Genomic DNA, 19,785 nt, shown 5'->3' with positions numbered 1-19,785 from the left:
GGCGCAGCAAGTAGGGAGTGGCTGGGAGCACCTTACCCCCTAAGACGGGCTGGAGAGCAGCTGCCCTGGGGGGGGGGGCAAGGCCCGCACTCCCCATCCCACAGAAGGGGAGAAAGGCCCGGAGAGGGAGCCGCGCACCCCTGCAGCCTGCCAGGCGGGGAGGGGAGGGCGGAGGCCAGGGACTCACACGTTGGTGGTGAAGACCCCATAGATGAGGTCCTGCTCCGGCAGGTGGAAGGCGCTCTGCAGCTCGTTGTAGTAGAAGGGGACCTCGCCCGGGCGGGAGCAGTTGAGCCGGGCCTTCATGAACGTGGTCCACGTGTCCTCCAGCAGGAAGCGGCCTCCCACGTCGTTCTTGCACACTCGGGCCACGCGAGAGTACACCGTGCGCCCGCAGTCGTGCTCCACCGCGTTCTCCCGCAGGAAGAAGTAGGCGAAGAGCCCGATATCGTAGGCTGCCACAAAGTTTGGCTCTGGGGGCGGGGGGCAGAAGAGGAAGGGGGGGTCGGGCCTGAGCCTGGAGGACGTGGCTATTTGTTTTCCCACATGGGGATCCTGACACCCCTGGACAATTTGGTGGCCTGAAGGCTCTAACTTCATAGTTAATGAGCGCTACTGAGCGCTCACGGCATACCAGGCCTTATGGCAAGTACCCGGAAGATCCTCTTAGCCACCTAGGACGGAAGTCCCGTGACTATCTTCATATTCCAGATGAGAACATGACAGCAGAGAGAGGTCAAGTACTTGCTCGGGGCCGTGCAGCCGGTCAGTGGAGAAGCAGGAATCCACCTCCAAGGGAAAGGAAACGCCTACCACCCTCTCCCAATCTCTTCTTTCCGTAGCCCTTTCTCCTACTTAATTCCCAACTCCTCCTCTGCCCTCAGAGCCTCCTCTCCACCTGTTCTGGTTACACCTGTGATTTCATCCGGAGTCCATCTCCGACATGCCACGGTCCTTGGGCCAACATCTGCCCGACTCGGGGCCTCTGGACAAAGCCAGTGTGATCGCTTTCAGAGGGTGGGTGGGAAGGAGGATGGACAGGGGTCAGGGTGGGCTGGCAGGAGAACCCCCAGCCCCCCTGGCTGCACCCCCTTACCGTTGAGCCACTTGGAGTTGTACTGGGCGGTGCGAAGTGGTGGCCCGCTGCCCAGGCTGCGGTAGATGGCGGGGTCCCGACCTGAGAAGTCAATGACGGTGGCCGCATAGAGCTCCCCCTGAGAGGAGATGACAGCTGTGGAGTTGTGGCGTGGGTCGTAGGGGCAGCGGGCCACACCATTGATCTTCTCTATGGTCCGGCTGAGGTTCCCCACCTGGGGACGATGGGGAGACAGGGGCACTTTTCCCTGAGACCCAGGAGCCGTCCTTTCCCACCCCCAACCCCAGAGTTTGCTTCCGCCTGGGTCCCTGGTCTCTCTAGGCCTCTCCCTGTCTCCAATCTCCTCCTCACCTCCCCACCCCCAGCCCCCAGGGTCCCTCTGAGGGAGCTGCCACCCCGGAGGGAGGAGGTTGTACCAGGAGCTCCATCTCCCTCTGTTCCCTGCCCCCCCCCACTCAGGCAGGATCCTCCAAGGTGACCTTGATGCTAAAACACAGCAGGCCCAGGTAAATTCGAATGCTGATGAATGAGGAATAATTATTTAGCGTAAGTATGTCCCAAATCTTGCGGGAGAGATGCTAAAATATAATTTATTGTTTATCTGAAACGTAACCGGACATTCTCTTTGAGTTGTTTCTGCTACATCTGGCAGCCCCGCTCCAAGGCTGTGTGGAGCCTGGAGGAGGGAATCTCGTGCCCTCCTTGGGTGGCCTTACCCTGAGGGGGCCCCACCTGTCTGCTGGAGCACACCGGGGAAAAGGCATTGGTCCCACACAGGAACACTTTCCGGCCAGTGACAATCAGGACCCGCACGTAGTTCTGACACTCCTCCTAAAGCAACAGTGACAGAGAAGTAATAGAGGAACAAGCGCACCAGGTGTGGGGCACCAGGTGTGGGGGGCTTTCCTTCGCATCACTGCGCCACAAACATTTGAAAACGCTGCCCTCTGCCCCAGATGTGCCCTGCTCTGAAGTTTGGGTTGCATCTGCCGACCTCCCCTGCTCTCATACCCCCCCCCCCCCGGCCAGCTGCCCGCACCGTGCCTCAGATGCTCAGCGTGGAGGCCTTACCTGCATCCAGAGCGCCCCGCTCCTCCAGGCTGGGCCTCTCACGCAGGTGACCTCAGCCCACACGGTGCCCCCCGTCCCCACAACGACAAGCCTCCTGCCAGCTCTAAGCCAGGCCCTTGCACCACTGGAGCCACCTACCTCAGTCTTCCCTTTGCTTTGGCAGGAGCGGCGCGTGTCCTCGTTGGAGGCCCACTCTGTGGCCTGTGGGAGGAGCACACAGACATGACACGGCTGCGCCACTCCCCGCCGTGGCGGGCAGCAGTCAGGGTGGGGAGTGGACCAGAAGCTGGGAAAGGGTCAATGCCAGCCAGCACGGTAAGGGCTCCCTTCACTAGTCCACGTGGACTCAGAGGCCAGCCAGGTCTCCTCACTCAGAGACCTTAAGGAGGATGTCCCCTCAGTCCAACTCCCTGCCACCTGCTTGGGGCAGGGAAGCCTCGAGTAACAACATCCTCATGCTGAGTGATGCCCATGCAGCTCTGTCCTAGGATCTCCTCCTCTTTCCTTTCCCAGGTCAGCCAGGGAGCTGGAAGGGGCCAGGGAAGACCTCGAGGACCACCCCAGACCCAGAGTGAGAGGTGGAAAATGTGCCTCCAGTGTGTGCCAGATGTCCCTAAGGTGAATGAGAGGCAGGCAGAGAGGAAGAGCTACCTTTGCAAACCCTAGCGACAGATCTACTTAATTTTCCCACTGTTAGCCTGGAAAGGTTTTTTTTTTTTTTCTTTTTTTCTTAACAGACGAAGGAACTCAAATTCTGTGAGACTTGCTGCTGCTATGTGGTGAGATGGTATTGGAACCCATATTCTTGAGTCAAAGTCTCTGTGTGTTTTTTCTCTTTATCCCACTGTCTCAGGACCTTGGGCTTCCCATTTCTTAATTGCTACCCCTCTCCTCGACTCTGTGCTGTCTGCTTCCCTTGGAGCATTACTCACGCTCTCGTGGGGTGCTCGGGGGTACAGCCTTCGCTCAGGGACTCCTGTTCCCAAGTGCCCATGGCATCAGGAGAGGGCTGTTTCCCAGCAAGGATCCCCGCTTCCTTCCCCTTCCCCTATTCCGTCTCTACCCTCTGACATCCCTCCCAGCCTCTGAAGAGCAGCTGCAGGGAGGAGCGCCACCCTCCAGGTCCAGGCAATGTCAGCAGCCCTGGTGTGTAGCTCATTATATATTTCTGGGTCACATGTATAAACATGAACCTCCCTACCTGTCCTGGGAGAGGCAGAAGTGAGCAAGCAGGTCTTCTATTCAAAGAAGGGGGGAGGGATCCCTGGGTGGCGCAGCGGTTTACCGCCTGCCTTTGGCCCAGGGCGCGATCCTGGAGACCCAGGATCTAATCCCACGTCGGGCTCCCGGTGCATGGAGCCTGCTTCTCCCTCTGCCTATGTCTCTGCCAATCTCTCTCTCTCTGTGACTATCATAAATAAATAAAAATTAAAAAAAAAAAGAAAGACAGGATAGAAGACATCTCCTAATCTTTAAAAAAAAAAAAAAACCAAACAAAACAAAACAAAAAACCAACCTGCTTTTAATTTCTTGTAAAGCTCCTTCGAGCCTTGAAGTCCCTGCCTGCAGGGCCCCAGGGCCAGGGTGTGGGAGGAGGAGGGTGCTGAGAGAAGGAGCATCACAGCTCCAAGACGGCTACTTCACTACTTCAAGGGGCAGAGGGAGGGCTGACTCTTGCAAAGCCTGGATTCAGGAGCTGAGGGACAAGTTGCTCAGGCTCCCATCAGACCTAGGAGCAAGCTGGGCTCATCCAAGCCAGGCCTGGAGCTTAGACAGTATCTTCTGCTCCCAGACCCTGGAGGGCAAACGACCCCTGGCATCTAGCTGCAGAGCCATGGGGTTTATCTGGACAGTGGAGCCACTGTCCTCCTCGGGACCCCATCAGCTCCCTGGCTGAGGCTGATGTGAGAGGGAAGATGGATAGAAAGAAGCAACGTCAAGGCCGCCCTGGAGCCTGAAAAGAGCAATGGCCCACGGATGATGCTGCAGATGTCCTGGCCCAAAGCCCCGGACAGTGGGTGGCGGTGGGGGATGAGGGGTTGGTGGGCAGAGGGCCCTTGCTCATCAGCGGGTGGGAATTCCCCTGGGTAGGTAGGTGGGACAGCCGTTCACAATCATAAGCAGTTAAAGTCACACTGAGCCGAACACCCAGACAGGCACTGTAAAATACGTAGATTTCTGCTCATTTTACAGGGGAGGAAAATGAAGCTCAGAGAAGTCAGGCAATTTGCCCAAGGTCACAAAGCTAGTCAGCAACAACCCCAAGATGCAAACCCAGACAGTTGACACCAGAGCTGAGCTCTCTCTGTTACATCCTGCAGCTTCTCACAGTGAATAGATTTTTCAAACCCAAAGTTAGAACATATGGCCTGAAAAGGATATGTATATTTATAATGATGACAGCACAGAACAGGCTTGTTGGAGTCATTTTTAAATTTTTTATTTTATTTTGAAAATTATTTATACCCAAGTAATGATGTACAGAGTTGAAAAAGTCAAATGATATGAAAAGGATTATAAAAAAAAAAAAAGGCAACCCACTCCTCCTCCACTCCAATCCCATTTCCTAAGGACAACTAGGTCCTTTTTTTTTTTTTAAGATTTATTTATTTATTTATAATAGACATAAAGAGAGAGAGAGAGAGGCAGAGACACAGGAGGAGGGAGAAGCAGGCTCCATGCCGGGAGCCCGACGCGGGACTCGAGGATCATACCTTGGGCCAAAGGCAGGCGCTAAACCACTGAGCCACCCAAGGATCCCCCAACTAGGTCCTTTTAACTGTTTCTGTATGTTTGTGTGTTTTAATATAATTTCTTTTAATTTTTCTCAAAAATATGTATCAATCTCAGACTTTCTCTTCTGACTTACTATTACAGAGGTAAAGATTTTTCCCACCCATCCCATTGTCTCCCACCCCAAAGCACACAGACATTTCCCTTCTCCCCATCTTCCCGTTATAATTATGTAATATTAACTATTCAAAATGTTGATATAATTATTTTTAAATTAAAATCAACATTGGTATTTACATTATTATGAATATATAGAAATTATTCACTACTACTGGAATTCGCTGAATATAAAATGCCATTGATTGTAATATAAAACACCAGGAAAGAAAATATGCTGCCTATCAAATCCTTTATTCCTTTAATTTTTAATATAAACTTATTGAAAGTGCTCTTGTTTAGATACATAATTTTTATCATCTATCAATCTCGTGTGCGCAAAAAAGAAAAATGGAAACAAGCTTAATTAAGTATTCTTAAACCTCCTTTGAATTCAGAGTTTGCCTCTTCTGAGTCCCTTTTCAGTTGTCAGTGCTCATTTGTTTTGTTCGTTTGCTTGTCTTAGAGGATCTTTTTTTGAACCACCCAGTGCTTCAGTGATGTAGCAATTCTTAAAGAGTATTCCACGGTGGTCTCCAGAATTTTCTTCCAAGCTATGGATCCCATTCTGCAAGTTTGGATGCTGGTACTTTCTTGGTCTTACCCGAAGGTGTCCACAGAAGGTTTTCTGAAAAATCAGGACTCATATTGCCTCCTCATCTGATCCTAAAATGTTCTGTGGCCTGAAATGTGAACGGGTTGCTGTTATCAGAATAATGACCAAGTTCATGCCTGCATAGGCGAGGACAGCTCAATCAGGACGGCGGTCTAGATGACGGTGACTGTAAGATGTGGCCTGATTTCAGACTCATTAAAATGTGAAAATGTGCGGCTGAGAATCTGTAAAATAATGCCTACTTTGATGAGGTTTCTTTCTTGACCAACTCTTTGTTTTTCCTGGACTGAATAATTGCCTTGATTTTCTTCATTTGCTTGTTTTGCAATGTACTTGCCATTAATTTTTCCCCCAAATGTCCAACAGGGGTTACAAATCCCTCTCAATATCATTTGCTAACTGTAAATACAAACGGTTCTGATCATCCATTTGTTCCTGTCCTCTTCCCCCTACCCCAGCCTCCAGCCTCCTGCCCCAGTGTGGACTGGTTGCTCCTGGAGCCTCCAACTTGGCTGTTATCCTGGGACTTACCTTCTCTCCCTTCCTTTTTGCTGAATCCCACGTTTCCCAATATTTTGATTTACTTGCTAATTTTGGTGAAACACATTTCCGGTATCTTCCTAAGAAAAGGAAGATGGTAGATCAATTTTTTCAAGTTTTTATTTATTCATTCATTTAAGTAATCTCTACACTCAACATGGGGCTCAAACTCACTACCCTGAGATCAAGAGTCACGTGATCTTCTGAATGAGCCAGCCAGGTGCCCCATGACAGATCAATCTTTAAAAATTCTTGCATGTCTGATTCATTTTATTTTCATACTTGATTGGTAGGGTTGATAGAGTTCTAGGTTGGAAATAATCTTCACTTGGAATTTTAAAGGCATTTATTCTTCCATTGTCTCCTAGATTCCAGTGTTGCTATGAGAAGTCTGATGTAATTATTTTTATTTTTATTTTTTAGGAAGAGGGGCGGGGGAGGGAGAGAATCTTAAGCAGGCTCCACATTCAGCACAGAGCCAGACACAGGGCTGGATCTCATGACCCTGAGATCATGACCTGAGCCAAAATCAAGAGTTAGATGCTTAACTGACTGAAGCATGCAGGTGCTCCAAAGTTTGCTGTAATTCTTATTCCCCAACTTTTTTAATGACAGTTTTTTCTTTGGACTCTAGAAGCTTTGTGGATCTTCTCTTTCATAACAATATCTTGAATTTCACACTGATGTGCCTTAGTGCATCTCCCTTTTGAAAACCCATTTAGCCCTTTCAATGTGAAGACTAGTCCATCCTCCGCGTTGGGAGATATTCTTACGTAATTTCATCTTGAGTTTCTTCCTCATCTTTTCCTTTGTTCTCTTTTTTTGTAACTCTTTAATCCAATCAATGGTTGGCCCTTGGGTTTTGATCCTTTAATTTTGTTTTTTTCTCCCTTGTTCTTAATTTTTTATTTTTTTTTGTTGGTCTAATTTCTGGGAGATTTTTCTTCAGCTTCATCTTTTAATTCTTCAGTGCAGCTTTTATTTCCCCAATCACATTTTTAATTTCCATATTTTAAACTTGTTTTATAAAACAATATATTTTTATATTTCAATACGGTTTTATATCTTAGTTTTTTCTAAATAGTTTTTAAAATTGTTTTCTTATATTTCTCTTATTGTCCCTGTTTTCTTATAGCTTTCATGCTATTTGCTTGTTTGTTTTCATCTTTCTCTTTCACTTTAGAGGCTTTCCTGATATATCTGGTGATTTGGGGCTATTTCCTTTTATTTAAAAATAAATTGGGCAGCCCCGGTGGCGCAGTGTAGTTTAGCACCGCCTGCAGCCTGGGGTGTGATCCTGGAGACCCGGGATCGAGTCCCACGTCAGGCTTCCTGTATGGAGCCTGCTTCTCCCTCTGCCTGAGTCTCTGCCTCTCTCTCTGGCTCTATGAATAAATAAAATCTTTAAAAATAAATAAATAAATAAATAAATAAATAAATAAATAAATAAATAAATAGACTAGCCACTTCCCACTGAAAGGAACCGAGTAACAGCTGATTCCAGGTCTGGGGTTAGGAAATGTGCAACCAAGGTGAGTCTGGAATAAAGTCTTTAGATCTAGCTGTCAATTTACAGATGATACAGAGAATAGAGGAACATGTTAAAATCTACCACTTTGTACCATTTTGCAATCAGCAAAATCCAGACTGTGGAAAACTCTATAGGACAAATGACCAGTTTTCTTCAATAAATAAATTGCACAAAGAGAGAGAGAAGAGAAACACTCTTTTAGTCTCATACCCCATTAGTGTCCTTCAGTTTTCTTGGAGTCTCAAATTTGCAGACTCACCAGTCAGCTCTTTAGAGAAAGAATCTTAGTCTCTCTTTATTGGGGGAGGGGTAAAATGGATGAAAGGATTGCTATGGGGGGGCGGATAGGAGCCCTGGATTCCAACCACTCAATTTAGACAATTTCAACTATTTCCCCCTCCTCACTTTATACTTCATCCTCACATTCCACAGTACCCAACATCCCAATTTCTGAACCTTTGGAGCAGGGCGGTGGTCAGCTTAATTCTCTGCCATATTGTCCTCTGTAAATTATTCTGCTCTGCTAAATCAGTTATGATTGTCCATCCACTTTCCATCCCCCTAAAATGTGTTTAATCTCTTCTCCACTGACATCTCTTTTGTTCTCGCTGTCATTGTGGATCTGAACCTTTAAAAATTCCTCACCATCATTTTAGTGGTGGAGATAGACATGTATGATCAATCGACCTGCCACGCATAAAACTTTAAACTAGGACCGTCCCAGAAGTTCCAGGATGGCAATCCCTTGTAACAGAGTAACTGCATGGTTTTCTGCTATTGGAGAGAACAGGCAAGTTGGCCAGGACCTGGAGAATCTCCTGGCAGACTCAGCACTTCCCCTGTACGCCAGTGACAATGGCTCAACATTGAAACATCTCCTGAGCATCAAGGCCACCATGCAGCAGAGTTTAGATTTCAAGTAAGTCAAGAGCTGCCAGGCTAGCTTAGAGACTGTGGAGATAACTAGAAGAGAGCTCAGAATCAGCTTCACTGTCTGCTGAGGCCCAACAAAGCCCCACATGCGTCCTGATGGTTGTGTGCGGAACCGTCCAAGTTTCTGCACTTCCGGGACATCTGGCAGCCCAAGTTCATAAATCCATTGCAATTAGGCCTCCAGTCACATCAGCCCCTTAGAACCACTCTGGCAAAGGTCAGAAAATCGCCAAATCCAAGTGAGCTCATCATACAGCAGCCCAAACGGACACTGTTGGCCACTTGTCACCTTTTCTTTCCCCAAACCAGTTTAAAGTACGCTGATAAATAAGCATCACAAATAAACTGATTTAATTTCCTCTCCCGGTCCACAAGCACGAGTCTACACACACACACACACACACACACACACACACACACACACACACTGTCCTCTGCGCTGCTTTTCCTGCTGGAGAATTGGGAAGGAGCATTTCGATTTTCCTGAAGGAATAGTAGTTTACATAAACTGTTTAATAGGAGTTAGGTACTTAGAAGTCCTTTTAATGGCTACTGGTTTGCATAAACTGTATTTAGATTTCCTTTAATTATTTAAACTATCAATAAAACCTTGAGTTTTAAGTTTGGTTAAATCCTACGTTAGGGGAGGATCGGTTGGCTGTAAAGGAGAGTTACAGCCATGCATAGCCCCAGGCAGTATGGAGTAGAGGAGGCTGGGTTGGGGAGCCTTGGCCCTACCTCCTCCTGTGGGGGGGCGGGGGCAGATCAATTTTAGCACTTGGTTGTCCAGAGCCACTTGTGCCAGCAGATGCTGATGACTGGGAACTTACAAGCAGGGACCCAAAGCCCTAGTTAGGGTAATGACAGGGCACCTGCTGAGGTCAGGCTTCTGTGGTCAAAAGTCAGGGCTTTTTCACCAGGCCAGATGACGGAGTAGGGGGCTGGGGGCCAGTGTTCACCCCCAGCCTCTCCAGGGAATGCCAGACAGCTCACTCCAATTTCTCTTCCTTTGTCTCCGCTCTGTGGCTAGATGGGACCCACTACAGTGGCGATGTGGGCATGAAAAGTATTTACTCCTCTCCTTAGTTCCATTATGGAGAATCCACTCTGGACTCCTGAGTTCAGGCCCCAGAGAGACACCCTGAGAAGGTGGTAAAACCAATTCCTGGTGCACTTGTGGCTGATTTGCAGCACCCTGCAGTGAAGGCTGAAGCTGAGCCTCTGTCCCCAGTATGGGGCTGGCATTGAGACATCCTCCCATGACTGTGGCCAGATCAACACACAGAGATGAACCCAGTGCCAGGCCTCATCAGTAAGCCAGAGTCCTAACATCTGATAAGCTGCGGGACCTGGGCCCTGCAGGCCAGCTGTCAAGGATACCTGGCGAAGCCAAACCAGCGGGCAGCACCTACACAAAAGATGCTGGTATCCTAAAGCAGCGATCCTAAATTTGGCTGCACATGAATCACTTGGGATTGAAAAATCCCGGTGCCCAGCTGTACCTCGACCAAACGAGTCAGGATCTCTGAGTGTGGGACCCAGGCATCAGTGTTTTTTTAAATCTCTCCTGGTGACTCTAGTGGGCAACCAAGAGCGAACCACTGCCACACGCCAGGCAGGCTCCATTCCCAACCTGACTTATGCCACTTAGCTCTGTAAGCCAGAAACCTAGGTTGCCTTTCATGTTGTGACCCTATGCACTTCTGTCCCTTGTAGCTCTTCCACCCTCCTCTCTCCATCCCCACTCCACTACCTTAGTTCAATTTCCCCACCCCTCACCTGGGCGATTGCAGTTGTCTCCTAACTGGCTCCTCCACTGACCCATTCTTTGCACCAGGCCAGATGATCTAAACACCAACACTGGTCAATGCCACTTCTCTGCTTAAAACCCTTTAGCGAGCCCCATTGCCTTTGAAATAAAATACGGACTCCTCTGCTCTGCAGTGTGGCCTCTCTTTTCCCAGGCCTCATCTCCCACCCCTTTCTTACTCACACCCCAGAATCCTGCACCCTGGGCCCCTTGGTGCTCCATGTATCTCACACCTCTGTGTCCTCCGCTCAACCACCTGGCAAATCCCCACCCTTCGAGCTCCAGCCCAAGGGCAGCTTTCCAGGAAGGCTTTGCAGACCATGCTGAGCCCAGTGGGTTCCTAGCGCCTCTGGGCCACCGCTGAACCTACTAGCATTCACCCCTCCCTGCGTGCTTCCCACAGCGTTGCTTTTATTTCTGTGCATCCGCTTCTCCTCTCTGACCTCTTTATTGCTCCTAGAAGACCTTCGTTTGTAGAACTTGGGAATCTAACAAAACACCAACTGCCTGAACTCAGGGCAGGACCCCTGCAGGGACCCACTTCCTCCTACCTACTTTGAAACACATCTGCAAGCACTGACCTCCCCCAGGCTCTGACCTGCTGGGCTTGGCATCTTGGCTTCATTTTCCGTGGATCTCACCTGGTAACTAGGTTCTGGATGAGTGCCCAAGCTGGCAGGCCACCGGATGTTGCCATTGTCCAGGCTCTGGGACCAAGCCACAGAAATCCCATCCAGAACAGGGAATCACTTGTGATCTCATCTGCTTATTCCTGAGGCCAGGGACTGAGCCTGATTCACCTTTGGAGCTCAAATGCCCAGTACCATGCCTGGGACCAGACCCGGCTTTCGGTAGGTACTCAACACGTGTTTACTGGGTGGGTAGGTGGATGAATGGATGGCAGCTTGGCTGGTTAAGGTGAGGCCTGAAGGACAGATGGACCCATAAATGGATGAATGGCATTTTCTTTTCAATTTACCCTAGTTCCTTCGGGCCCCCTCCCTTCCTGATGGTCAGACCAGAATGTCACAACAGCTCACCAAGGAAGGATCCCCTTCCCCCAGATACACCTTTGCAGTGAAACCCTATCCCATACAGCCTAGCCCTGACCATCTCCTTTGACCGTTCTGTCATAAGGTCAGGTGCAGCACTCATCATCTTGTCTTGGCTACACCAGGAGCTCTAGAGGTCAGAGACTCTGCTGGCCTTATAGCCCCCACCACCACCACCCTCAGCTCTGATGCAATAAATGCTCAAGCCTCCCAGACACAAGAACTGAGTCTTTCTCCTCATTGAGGAAAAGATGGACTTCTTTTCTCTAGAATGTTCAGCCTCTGCAGAGGCAGTCTGACATCTGTTTCTCAATCTGGGATAAATGTTCTGGATCAGGGAGTCCCATTAAAATGCCTCCCAGAGCACTTAGGGAATTATGCTTGGGGAGTCCTTCTTGGCAGCAGATAATAAATCAATCACAGCTCAGTGAAAATGCTGAGTTAGAATGGGATCGCTCTGGCCAAGCTAAGAAAGGAACCAGGGATACTGATTCTCTTGAGGCCAAAACTTGGACCTTGCTGTAGGACTTAGAATAACCAACCATTCCAGTTCACCCAGCACCATCCCAGATTTAGTACCTAGAGTCCAGTACCCTGGGATGCCCCATTCCCAGGCAAACGGGGCCAGCTGGTCGCCGGAGCTCGGGTGCTCCTTCTCTCCTCTGCCAGCAGCTCCTCTGCACAAGGCAGGAGCCCCACGTGTGCCTCTATGTTTATGTGGCTGCACCCCCGCTTCCAACTACCTTCCCAGCAGTTACCTGGAAACCAGCCGGAGTCCGGGGCCAGTGAAAAAGAGCACAGGGCTCCTGTTTTCGCCTGTTAGGGCTGAATTCTGAATCTTGCTCCCTGTGCACCCCCAGGCCTGGCTCCCAAATACCAGGGAAATCACAGGGAATGGAATGGAAGGGAAGGGAGGCAAATGTACCTGAAGGAGGGAAACATTGGCAAGGCTGAGTCTGAAGAGGTAGTTCCTGTGAAAACAGAGACAAAGATCATGAGTCAAGCTGGTTCTGCAGGCAGCTCCCCCAGGAAGCAGCTTCCTGGCTCCTGCGTGGTGGGGGACAGACCACAGGGGGCCTTTCGTGGGTCAACCTCCAGGGAGAGCTTTCTCCCCATGGGCTCTTTTAACCTTCGGAGCAACCCCGGGAGAGAGAAAACTTCATTTGCAGATGAGGAAACAGGTGGGGTAAATGTCCAGGTCACAGAGACAGTTAGCGAAGGAGCTGGGATTAAAATGAGACTGGTCTGCTCCCGAAGCCCAACGCTGTCCCTGCTCCCTGGCAGCCCCGCCACCATCTTCCCAGCCAGGGAGCCCCTTCTGTTCAACCTGGAGCCTCAAGGAGCTCCTGCCTTGTGCAGCAAGCCCCCTCCTTCCTCCCACCTGCCCCACTCTCCCCTCTGACAGGCCAGCCGTCTCTCCAGACACTAGGCCTCGGCCCCTGCGGTCCCGGCTGCCTCCTCCTCTCCTGCGGAGACTCTGGATCTGACCTTGCCACGGCCACCTCCCTGGACCACCGTGTCACCCCTTCCCGAATCACCCCCTCCGTCCCCTCATGATTCCTGTCCCGCACTGTCCAGCCCACGGAGGGCTGTCGGCCTCATCTGCGTCAAGCACGGTCTCCATCACATTAGCCTGCTATGTGTCAAACCCCTGAAATCAGGGAACACGTCCACACAAAAACCTGTGCGTGGATGATTGTAGCAGCTTTATTCACGATTGCCCAAACTGGGAAGCCACCAAGAGGCCTTTCAGCAGGTGAACGGATAAATAAACTGTGGTGTATGCAAATAATAGACTATTACTCCGTGCAAAAGAGAAGCGAGCTATCAAGCCATGAAAAGACAGGGAGGAAACTTCGATGCGTAATACCGAATGAAAGAAGCCAATCTTCTTTTCAGTGTGAAAAGGCCACACACTGTATGATGTCGACCGTATGATATTCTGGAAAAGGCAAACTGTGGAGACAGTGGTAAAAGATCAGTGCTTGTGGGGTAGGAGGATGAACGAGCGGAGCGCAGAGGATTTTTAGGGCAGTGAAACTACTCTGTGTGACACAGAGTAGAGGGGGACACATGTCCTTACACACCTTTGTGCAAACCCACAGAGCGTACCACACCAAGAGGCCACAAGGTCAGCTCTGGGCTTTGGGTGACAATGATGTGCGTGTCAGGGTGCAGACGGACCCCGCTGGTGGGGGAGGCTACGCATGGGTGGGAGCCAGAGGAGGTATGAGATTAGACCTGGCTGCAGAGACAGGGAAACTTCTAGCTCAGCTACCTGCCGGGGGCCTTCTGGGAGCCTCAGTGTCGGCATCTGTAAAATGGAGAAACTAATGCCTCTCGTTCTCACTTCCCGGGGCTGCGGAGACGGGGGAACGGTGTGGTGCCTGTTGAAAGGCTTTATTAATGTCAAGCAGATGTAAGGTCTGGTTTTCCCTAAGAATTTTCTTTCTTTCCTTCTAACATCTTCTTTTGGCCATTTCTCTTTTGGCTTCTGAGGTTTTCAGGAATAATTAGAACCTTCTGGCCTGCCTCAGCTGTCCTGAGAAGAGAATTGAGGAGAAAGGCTGGGGAGGGGGCCCGCAGGAAAAGGGGGGCCCTGCTGAATGAATCCAGGGGCCTGAAGCAGAGACACCTCAGCCTGGAGGCTTCTCTTCCCCAGCTCTGGGCTCCAGGCCCAGCCTCCACTTAGCTTCTTTGCTGTCCCGGGGCTGGGCAGGTCCCACCAGCGACCTTGGCTCTGGGCCTCTGCGAAACCTCCCCAGCCCCTGCCGAGGACAGATGGGCTCAGGCTCTGCCCCAGCTGTCTGCTCAGGTAACACTGGCATCTGCTCACAGCTTTAAAAAATTAGGGGAAACATTGCATCACTTTATTAATTTTTATCCCATCAAAAATCATTCATCCCAGCATTGCAGTCTGCTCTTCTGGGAGAGGAGAACAGAGAGAAATCTCTGCAGCCCGCCCTCCCCTAACTCCCTTCTAGAACAGGGCAAGGTATAAGTGAACAACAACAAAAAAAAATCCCAGCCTGAATTCCAGAGACCCAAGGGGCCAGAAAGAACGAAGAAGAGGAGGAAGGGAAGAAACTGAGGACCTCGCTTCATTTGCAGTGAGGCGTGCAAGCTTTGAGCTTTGAAGTCCAGGAGCTCCGGGGTGAAGATAGGGTGATTTGTTAGGCACCTCACTCCCTGCATGCTGGAGGTGCTTTGCTGCATGTACGGTGCATAAAGTGGCACCTGGCACCAAAGGGATGGCAGCCTTCAAGATGCTTCCACAAGGATCAGGGCGGAGGCATCGGCGCTACCTTTGGGGTTTAAGAAACCTCATCGGTGAAACCGGTGGAATCTGAAGAAGGGAGAAGGATGGCATTGTAGGTCAGCTCCCTCACCGTCATGCGCCATCGTTCCCCAAGCTGTCACCACTGGGGGAGGGGGGTGTGAGGACCGGGTCTACATAGGATCTCTTACAACCGCATGGGAATCCGGTACTTGCTTGGGCAGCACATACACAACTGCGGGGAAACCCACAATTATCACAAAACCAAAAGTAAGCCAATCGCAGCTGACTCTTGAACAAGCTCAGACTGCGTGGATTTCCACACATGGATTTCTTTTCAACTTGGTCCAGTACCGTAAATGTGTTTCCTTAGGATTCTCTGAATAACACTTTTTTCTCTAGCTCACTTTATTGTGAGACACATTATAAAGCATACATAACATGAAAAAAAAGTGTCAGTCAACTGTGTTATTAGTAAGGCTATCAGTAATAGTGGCTATTAGTAGTTAAGTGTGGGGGGAGCCAAAAGTTACAGGCAGGTGTTCAAGGACACGGGATGGGAGGGGCTGTCGGCGTCCTTACCCCACGCCCCCTGTAGTTCAAGAGTTAACTATTTTATTTGTGGGAAGATAAAGCCTACATGCGCTCATATAGTTGCATAAGCCCAGTGCTCATCACAGGTCATGCCCTTAGGAAAGGGTCCTGCTTGGGGTGTGCAGGGGTGGCCCTGCCTTCCGCTGTAGATTCTTTTGTACCTTTTGAATGTTTTACCATAATGCATATCACTGATGCAACCTAGTTAATTTAAAAATTAAAACAAAAATTAAAAGAAAATGCTTTCAGACCCTGGTTTCCCAACAGTCCTGAGAGACTGGCTGCACAAAGACTGGAATCTAGACTTTACAGGAAGAAAGGTCAGGAATCTAGGCTCAAAAGTCAACATCAGACCCTTGAAGCTCCAGGGTCTCAATCCACAGCTCTGCCCCACGGGCTCCCTTTTCATAGGGTGAATAGGGGGTGGGTACGCTCAGGAAAGGCTGGTGGTCAAGGAGAGGAGCCTAAACCTCACAAGGTAGCCTGGGGGTGGCCCACCCTCCCCCGCCCTCACACCTGCAGAATCTGACTGGCTGGGTTGGAGAGCTTCTGGAAAAAAAAACAAAAAAACCCAGTGCTACCAAGTTGATAACTGACTGGCAGAAAAAAACCTCTAACCCTGGGGTAGGGAGACAGGATTTGCAGCTCCCACCCTCTGTTGTCATTTTTGATGAAGGTTTGGAATATAGGTGAGGTTTGGTGGGGTGAGGTCTGGAGCCCACGACCAAGAAAGAATTCTTGAAACATCTTTGGTGCAAAATGGTGGTTTTATTAAAGCCTGGGGACAGGACCCTTGGGCAGGAAGGGCTGCATCCCCTGGCCTGTGAGGGGTGGCTGCTATACCTGGGAGTTGGGAGGGGTTTGGGGATAGCGGCCTCTCTAAGGGATTTTGGAAGCAAGGTCTCCAGGACCTGGAGGGGGTTGGTTATTGTTGGGAAAAAGTCACTTATTACGGTCTAGTCAAACCTGAGTCATGAACCCCTTCAGGTGTGTATCGGTGGGCCATGTGCTTGGGGATGATTGCCAACATGGATCTTGGGGGCTTAGAGATAAAGGAAATTTCTAAAGAAATTTTTGTATGTTAAAGTAGATCTACAGGCTCCTGGGGGTTGGGCTGAGATTGCCTGCTGCCCCTTAGCAAAGCATGAACATCGAGGCAGTGGAGTCTGTAGAGGAAGGTCCCTCTGCTTGTTTCAAGGACTCCTCAATGTGGCCCCTGGGGCTTGTGCTTTGTCCTCAGCTAGCCCTCTGCTCCCCCATCAATCTTGTTATGTGATCTTGGGGAGGTCCCCTTCGGCTCCCCCGTCCATCCCTAGCCTCTTCACGTTTAAATCTAGGGCAGTTGGATTAGACTTGGGATTTTCAAACCCCAGTCCCTCAAACTCACCTGGAGGGCGTGCTAAAACACATTGCTGGCTCCACCCCAGAGCTTCCGAATAAGCAGCCAGGGGGGTGGCACCCCGAGAATCTGCATTTCTAACAAGTTCCCAGGTGCCTTTGGTCCTGCAGGTCCGGGGACCACTCTTTGAGACCCCCCTGGAGTAAACATCCCTAAGCTTCCTTCCCTACTGGAGTTGAAGGCCCAGGATTTTGGGCCTATTGTTCCACTCCATAATGTCTCCGCAAGTCCTCCCTAGAGCTGGACCAGTGCGGCAACAGAGAGGGAAGCGAGGTGCTGCCCCGGAGAAGCTCACCGAGCGAGCGCAGGGTGCCAGGTGCGGGCGGCCAGCCAGCCAGCAGGGGGCTCCTGGCACCTTCTCTGCGGGGCGCTCCCAGGGAGGATGTTTGCCCACAGTCCCCGCAGCAGGGTGGGGACAGCAGGTGTTCCTGCTCTCCATAGCCACCAGGCACAGGAGGACCACGGCTGGCTGAGATCTGGAGGTCTAGGGGTCGCCCCGCTCCCCACCCTTGCTCCCACTAATGCCCCCTTTGGTGGGAGACAGACGTTCACATACAGAAAGGGCCTGGGAGAGAGGAACGCGGCCCAAGGCCAGGAAGGGTCCGCCCACCGTGGGCATATCCCAAATAGTATTCCCTCCACCCGACTCTAAGCACACTGCCCCTCGTGGCACCCAGCCTCCTACACCTCATTACCTGGCTCCCACGATGAGCTGGTTCCTGGGGGGATCCAGAGCAAGCTGGGAGAAATCTCGGGCTCCAGGGTAGGTGAAGTTAAAGACCCACGGCTTCAGATCTGGTGGAGGGAGAGGCAACCGTTCTGGTTACTGTTGGGCCGGGGGCTTCCAGTTGCACCAGCATCGGACCCCAGAATGGAAGGGCTAAAGTCAGGATGAAGTCAGGGAGCAATGAGGCCGGGGCACCTTCGAGCCTGGTCCCACCCGCCCTGCCCCTGCCCGTGAGCAGCCAGCTGGGGGGCGGGCAGTGGGGATGTGGCCCCTATTCCTGCTATGTTCCCTAGTTCGGACAGGGGCTCTCCCCTGACCCCTGGCTGCCCAGGTGGAGAACTGTAATCATCCTTGACTCCCCTAGACCCTCACCAGCGCTTAGAAACACTCACAAATCCTAGATAGGGTTTCCACCTCCAAGAACTCCGTCCCCTTGCCCTCTGCATCCTACTCCCATCCAAGGTACTATCACCTCCTGCCTGGACTGGTGCCAAGGGCATCCCATCTAGCCTGGCTTCCACTGGCCCCCCTGGTCCACTTGCTACAAGGCAACCAGAGCGATCTTTCCCAGCTGCAAGTCCGGTCATGTCCCTCTCCAGCTTAGAACCCTATAATAGCTCCTGGTTGCCCCAAGGATAAGTTGCAACTCCCGTGAAGGCCTTTGGGTTCTGGACTCCCTGGCTTCCCAATTCGAATGCCTGGCATGTCAATTATTCAGTGATTCATTGAGAGAATGATGCTTCACTTTTACATTCCCCCTCAAACCACCACGTCGGCCACACTAAACTAGAACACTGTGCAGATCTATCCCACCAGAGCCTGCAAACCTTTGCCCTTCTGTGCTCCCTCAATGGAACAGTTCCTGTTCACCCCCATCCCCACCCCGCCTCCTCCAGGAAGCCTTCCCTGACTCCCTCAGGCCAGGGTAAGGTCTTTACTGCCATCAAAGCCCCTTCTTTTTTTTTTTTTTTTAAATCAAAGCCCCTTCTTGTTGGGAGTCTAGCCCCGTTGTTTTCACTGGGGGGGGGGGGGCGGGGGGTAGGGGAGATCTTGCTTCTTAGAGCTGTAGGCTCCGCCCAGCACCTGGAAGGAGTTGTGAATGCATGAGTAATTCTCAACTCCCTTCTGGGTTTTTCTGGTTTGTTTGTTTTTAAGATTTCAATTATTTGTTTATTCATGAGAGACACACAGAGAGAGGCAGGCTGCCTGCAGGAAGCCCGATGAGGGACTCGATCCCAGGACCCCGGGATCAAGAGCTGAGCCAAAGGCAGACGCTCAACCAACTGAGCCACCCAGGTGTCCCTCTCAACTCCTTTTTGTATAAGAAGAGTCAAGTTTTCAGACAAGGCTCCATGGAGGTGGCGGAAACGGCACGTGGGTGGTCAGTGTCTATTCTTGTCTCCAAGGAAGGCCAAAGCCTATCATGGGGACTGGGTGGGCAGAGACCTCACGGCCCTCTGGATGGATGGGGCGTGGTCTGAGGAAGGTACACCTGAAGAGCAGTGCTCGCTGACTTTCCCTCTTTCCCTCCCACTGGAGACCCTCCCATCCCATCCTCACACCCCGTGCACCAGAGGGAACTGACCCATCGAGAGAGCCGTGGGGCACCATCGAGCCGTGGGTCACAGAGCTTTCCCATCAAGGGGGCAGCGATGGGGGAGTAACGTGAGGCCCTGTGCTTGCTCCCCACAGTGCATTAGCAACTGGCGCACAGAAGGTCCAGAGGATTGTGTATGTGTGTGCGTATCTGTGTAATCCAAGGGAATAAATCATGGCTCATTATCCCTCCACTCCAGAGTCAAAGCAGCCCTTCATTTCTGCACGATAGGCAAACACTTAATCGCTCCCCGGAGAACTCGAGGTTTTGTGAGCTGGATGTTTTTCAGAAAACTGTGATATGCACGATTTAAAAAAGAAGAAGAAGAAGAAGAAGGAGAGAGAAGTTCTGCAGCAAAATGTAGCAAACCCTTCGGTCTGCCTCTGCCCTCAGCAGGTGACTATGGGTTAGCAAGGATTGTCATGAACGTGCAATGACACCCACGCAATATGGGTATAAGGAGTGGATCTGGAGTCAGGTGCGCTGGGTTTTTAGTTGACCTCAGGGCCACTCAGAAATCCTGGTAGAAGAGTATACACTACCTTAGAGACTAAGCCAAGGGTCCTCCTCCAGGAAGGCTTCCTGGATCGGAACCTCTCCACCCTGATTTTATTTTATTACATAATCTCTCTACCGTGTCTGTTCTGTTCACA

General features: G+C 50.8%; 1 protein-coding gene across 1 annotated transcript in view; it reads right to left on the bottom strand.

The window, feature by feature from the left end:
* The window catches only part of SEMA5B (semaphorin 5B), a 118,387-nt gene that overhangs the window by 17,345 nt on the left and 81,257 nt on the right, over positions 1 to 19,785 (bottom strand). The window contains exons 3-8 of the mRNA XM_055315780.1: positions 17,504 to 17,603; positions 12,464 to 12,509; positions 2,306 to 2,368; positions 1,829 to 1,927; positions 1,097 to 1,310; positions 188 to 473 (exon numbers count right to left, since the gene is read on the bottom strand). Coding sequence (XP_055171755.1) covers positions 188 to 473; positions 1,097 to 1,310; positions 1,829 to 1,927; positions 2,306 to 2,368; positions 12,464 to 12,509; positions 17,504 to 17,603 — 808 coding nt within the window. The remainder of the gene's footprint in view (positions 1 to 187; positions 474 to 1,096; positions 1,311 to 1,828; positions 1,928 to 2,305; positions 2,369 to 12,463; positions 12,510 to 17,503; positions 17,604 to 19,785) is intronic.

This window comes from Nyctereutes procyonoides, unplaced genomic scaffold (assembly GCF_905146905.1).
Source record: "Nyctereutes procyonoides isolate TBG_1078 unplaced genomic scaffold, NYPRO_anot_genome, whole genome shotgun sequence".
NCBI lineage: Eukaryota > Metazoa > Chordata > Mammalia > Carnivora > Canidae > Nyctereutes > Nyctereutes procyonoides.
The sequence above is the reverse complement of the archived record's forward strand: the minus strand, read 5'-3'. Positions and strand labels throughout refer to the sequence as shown.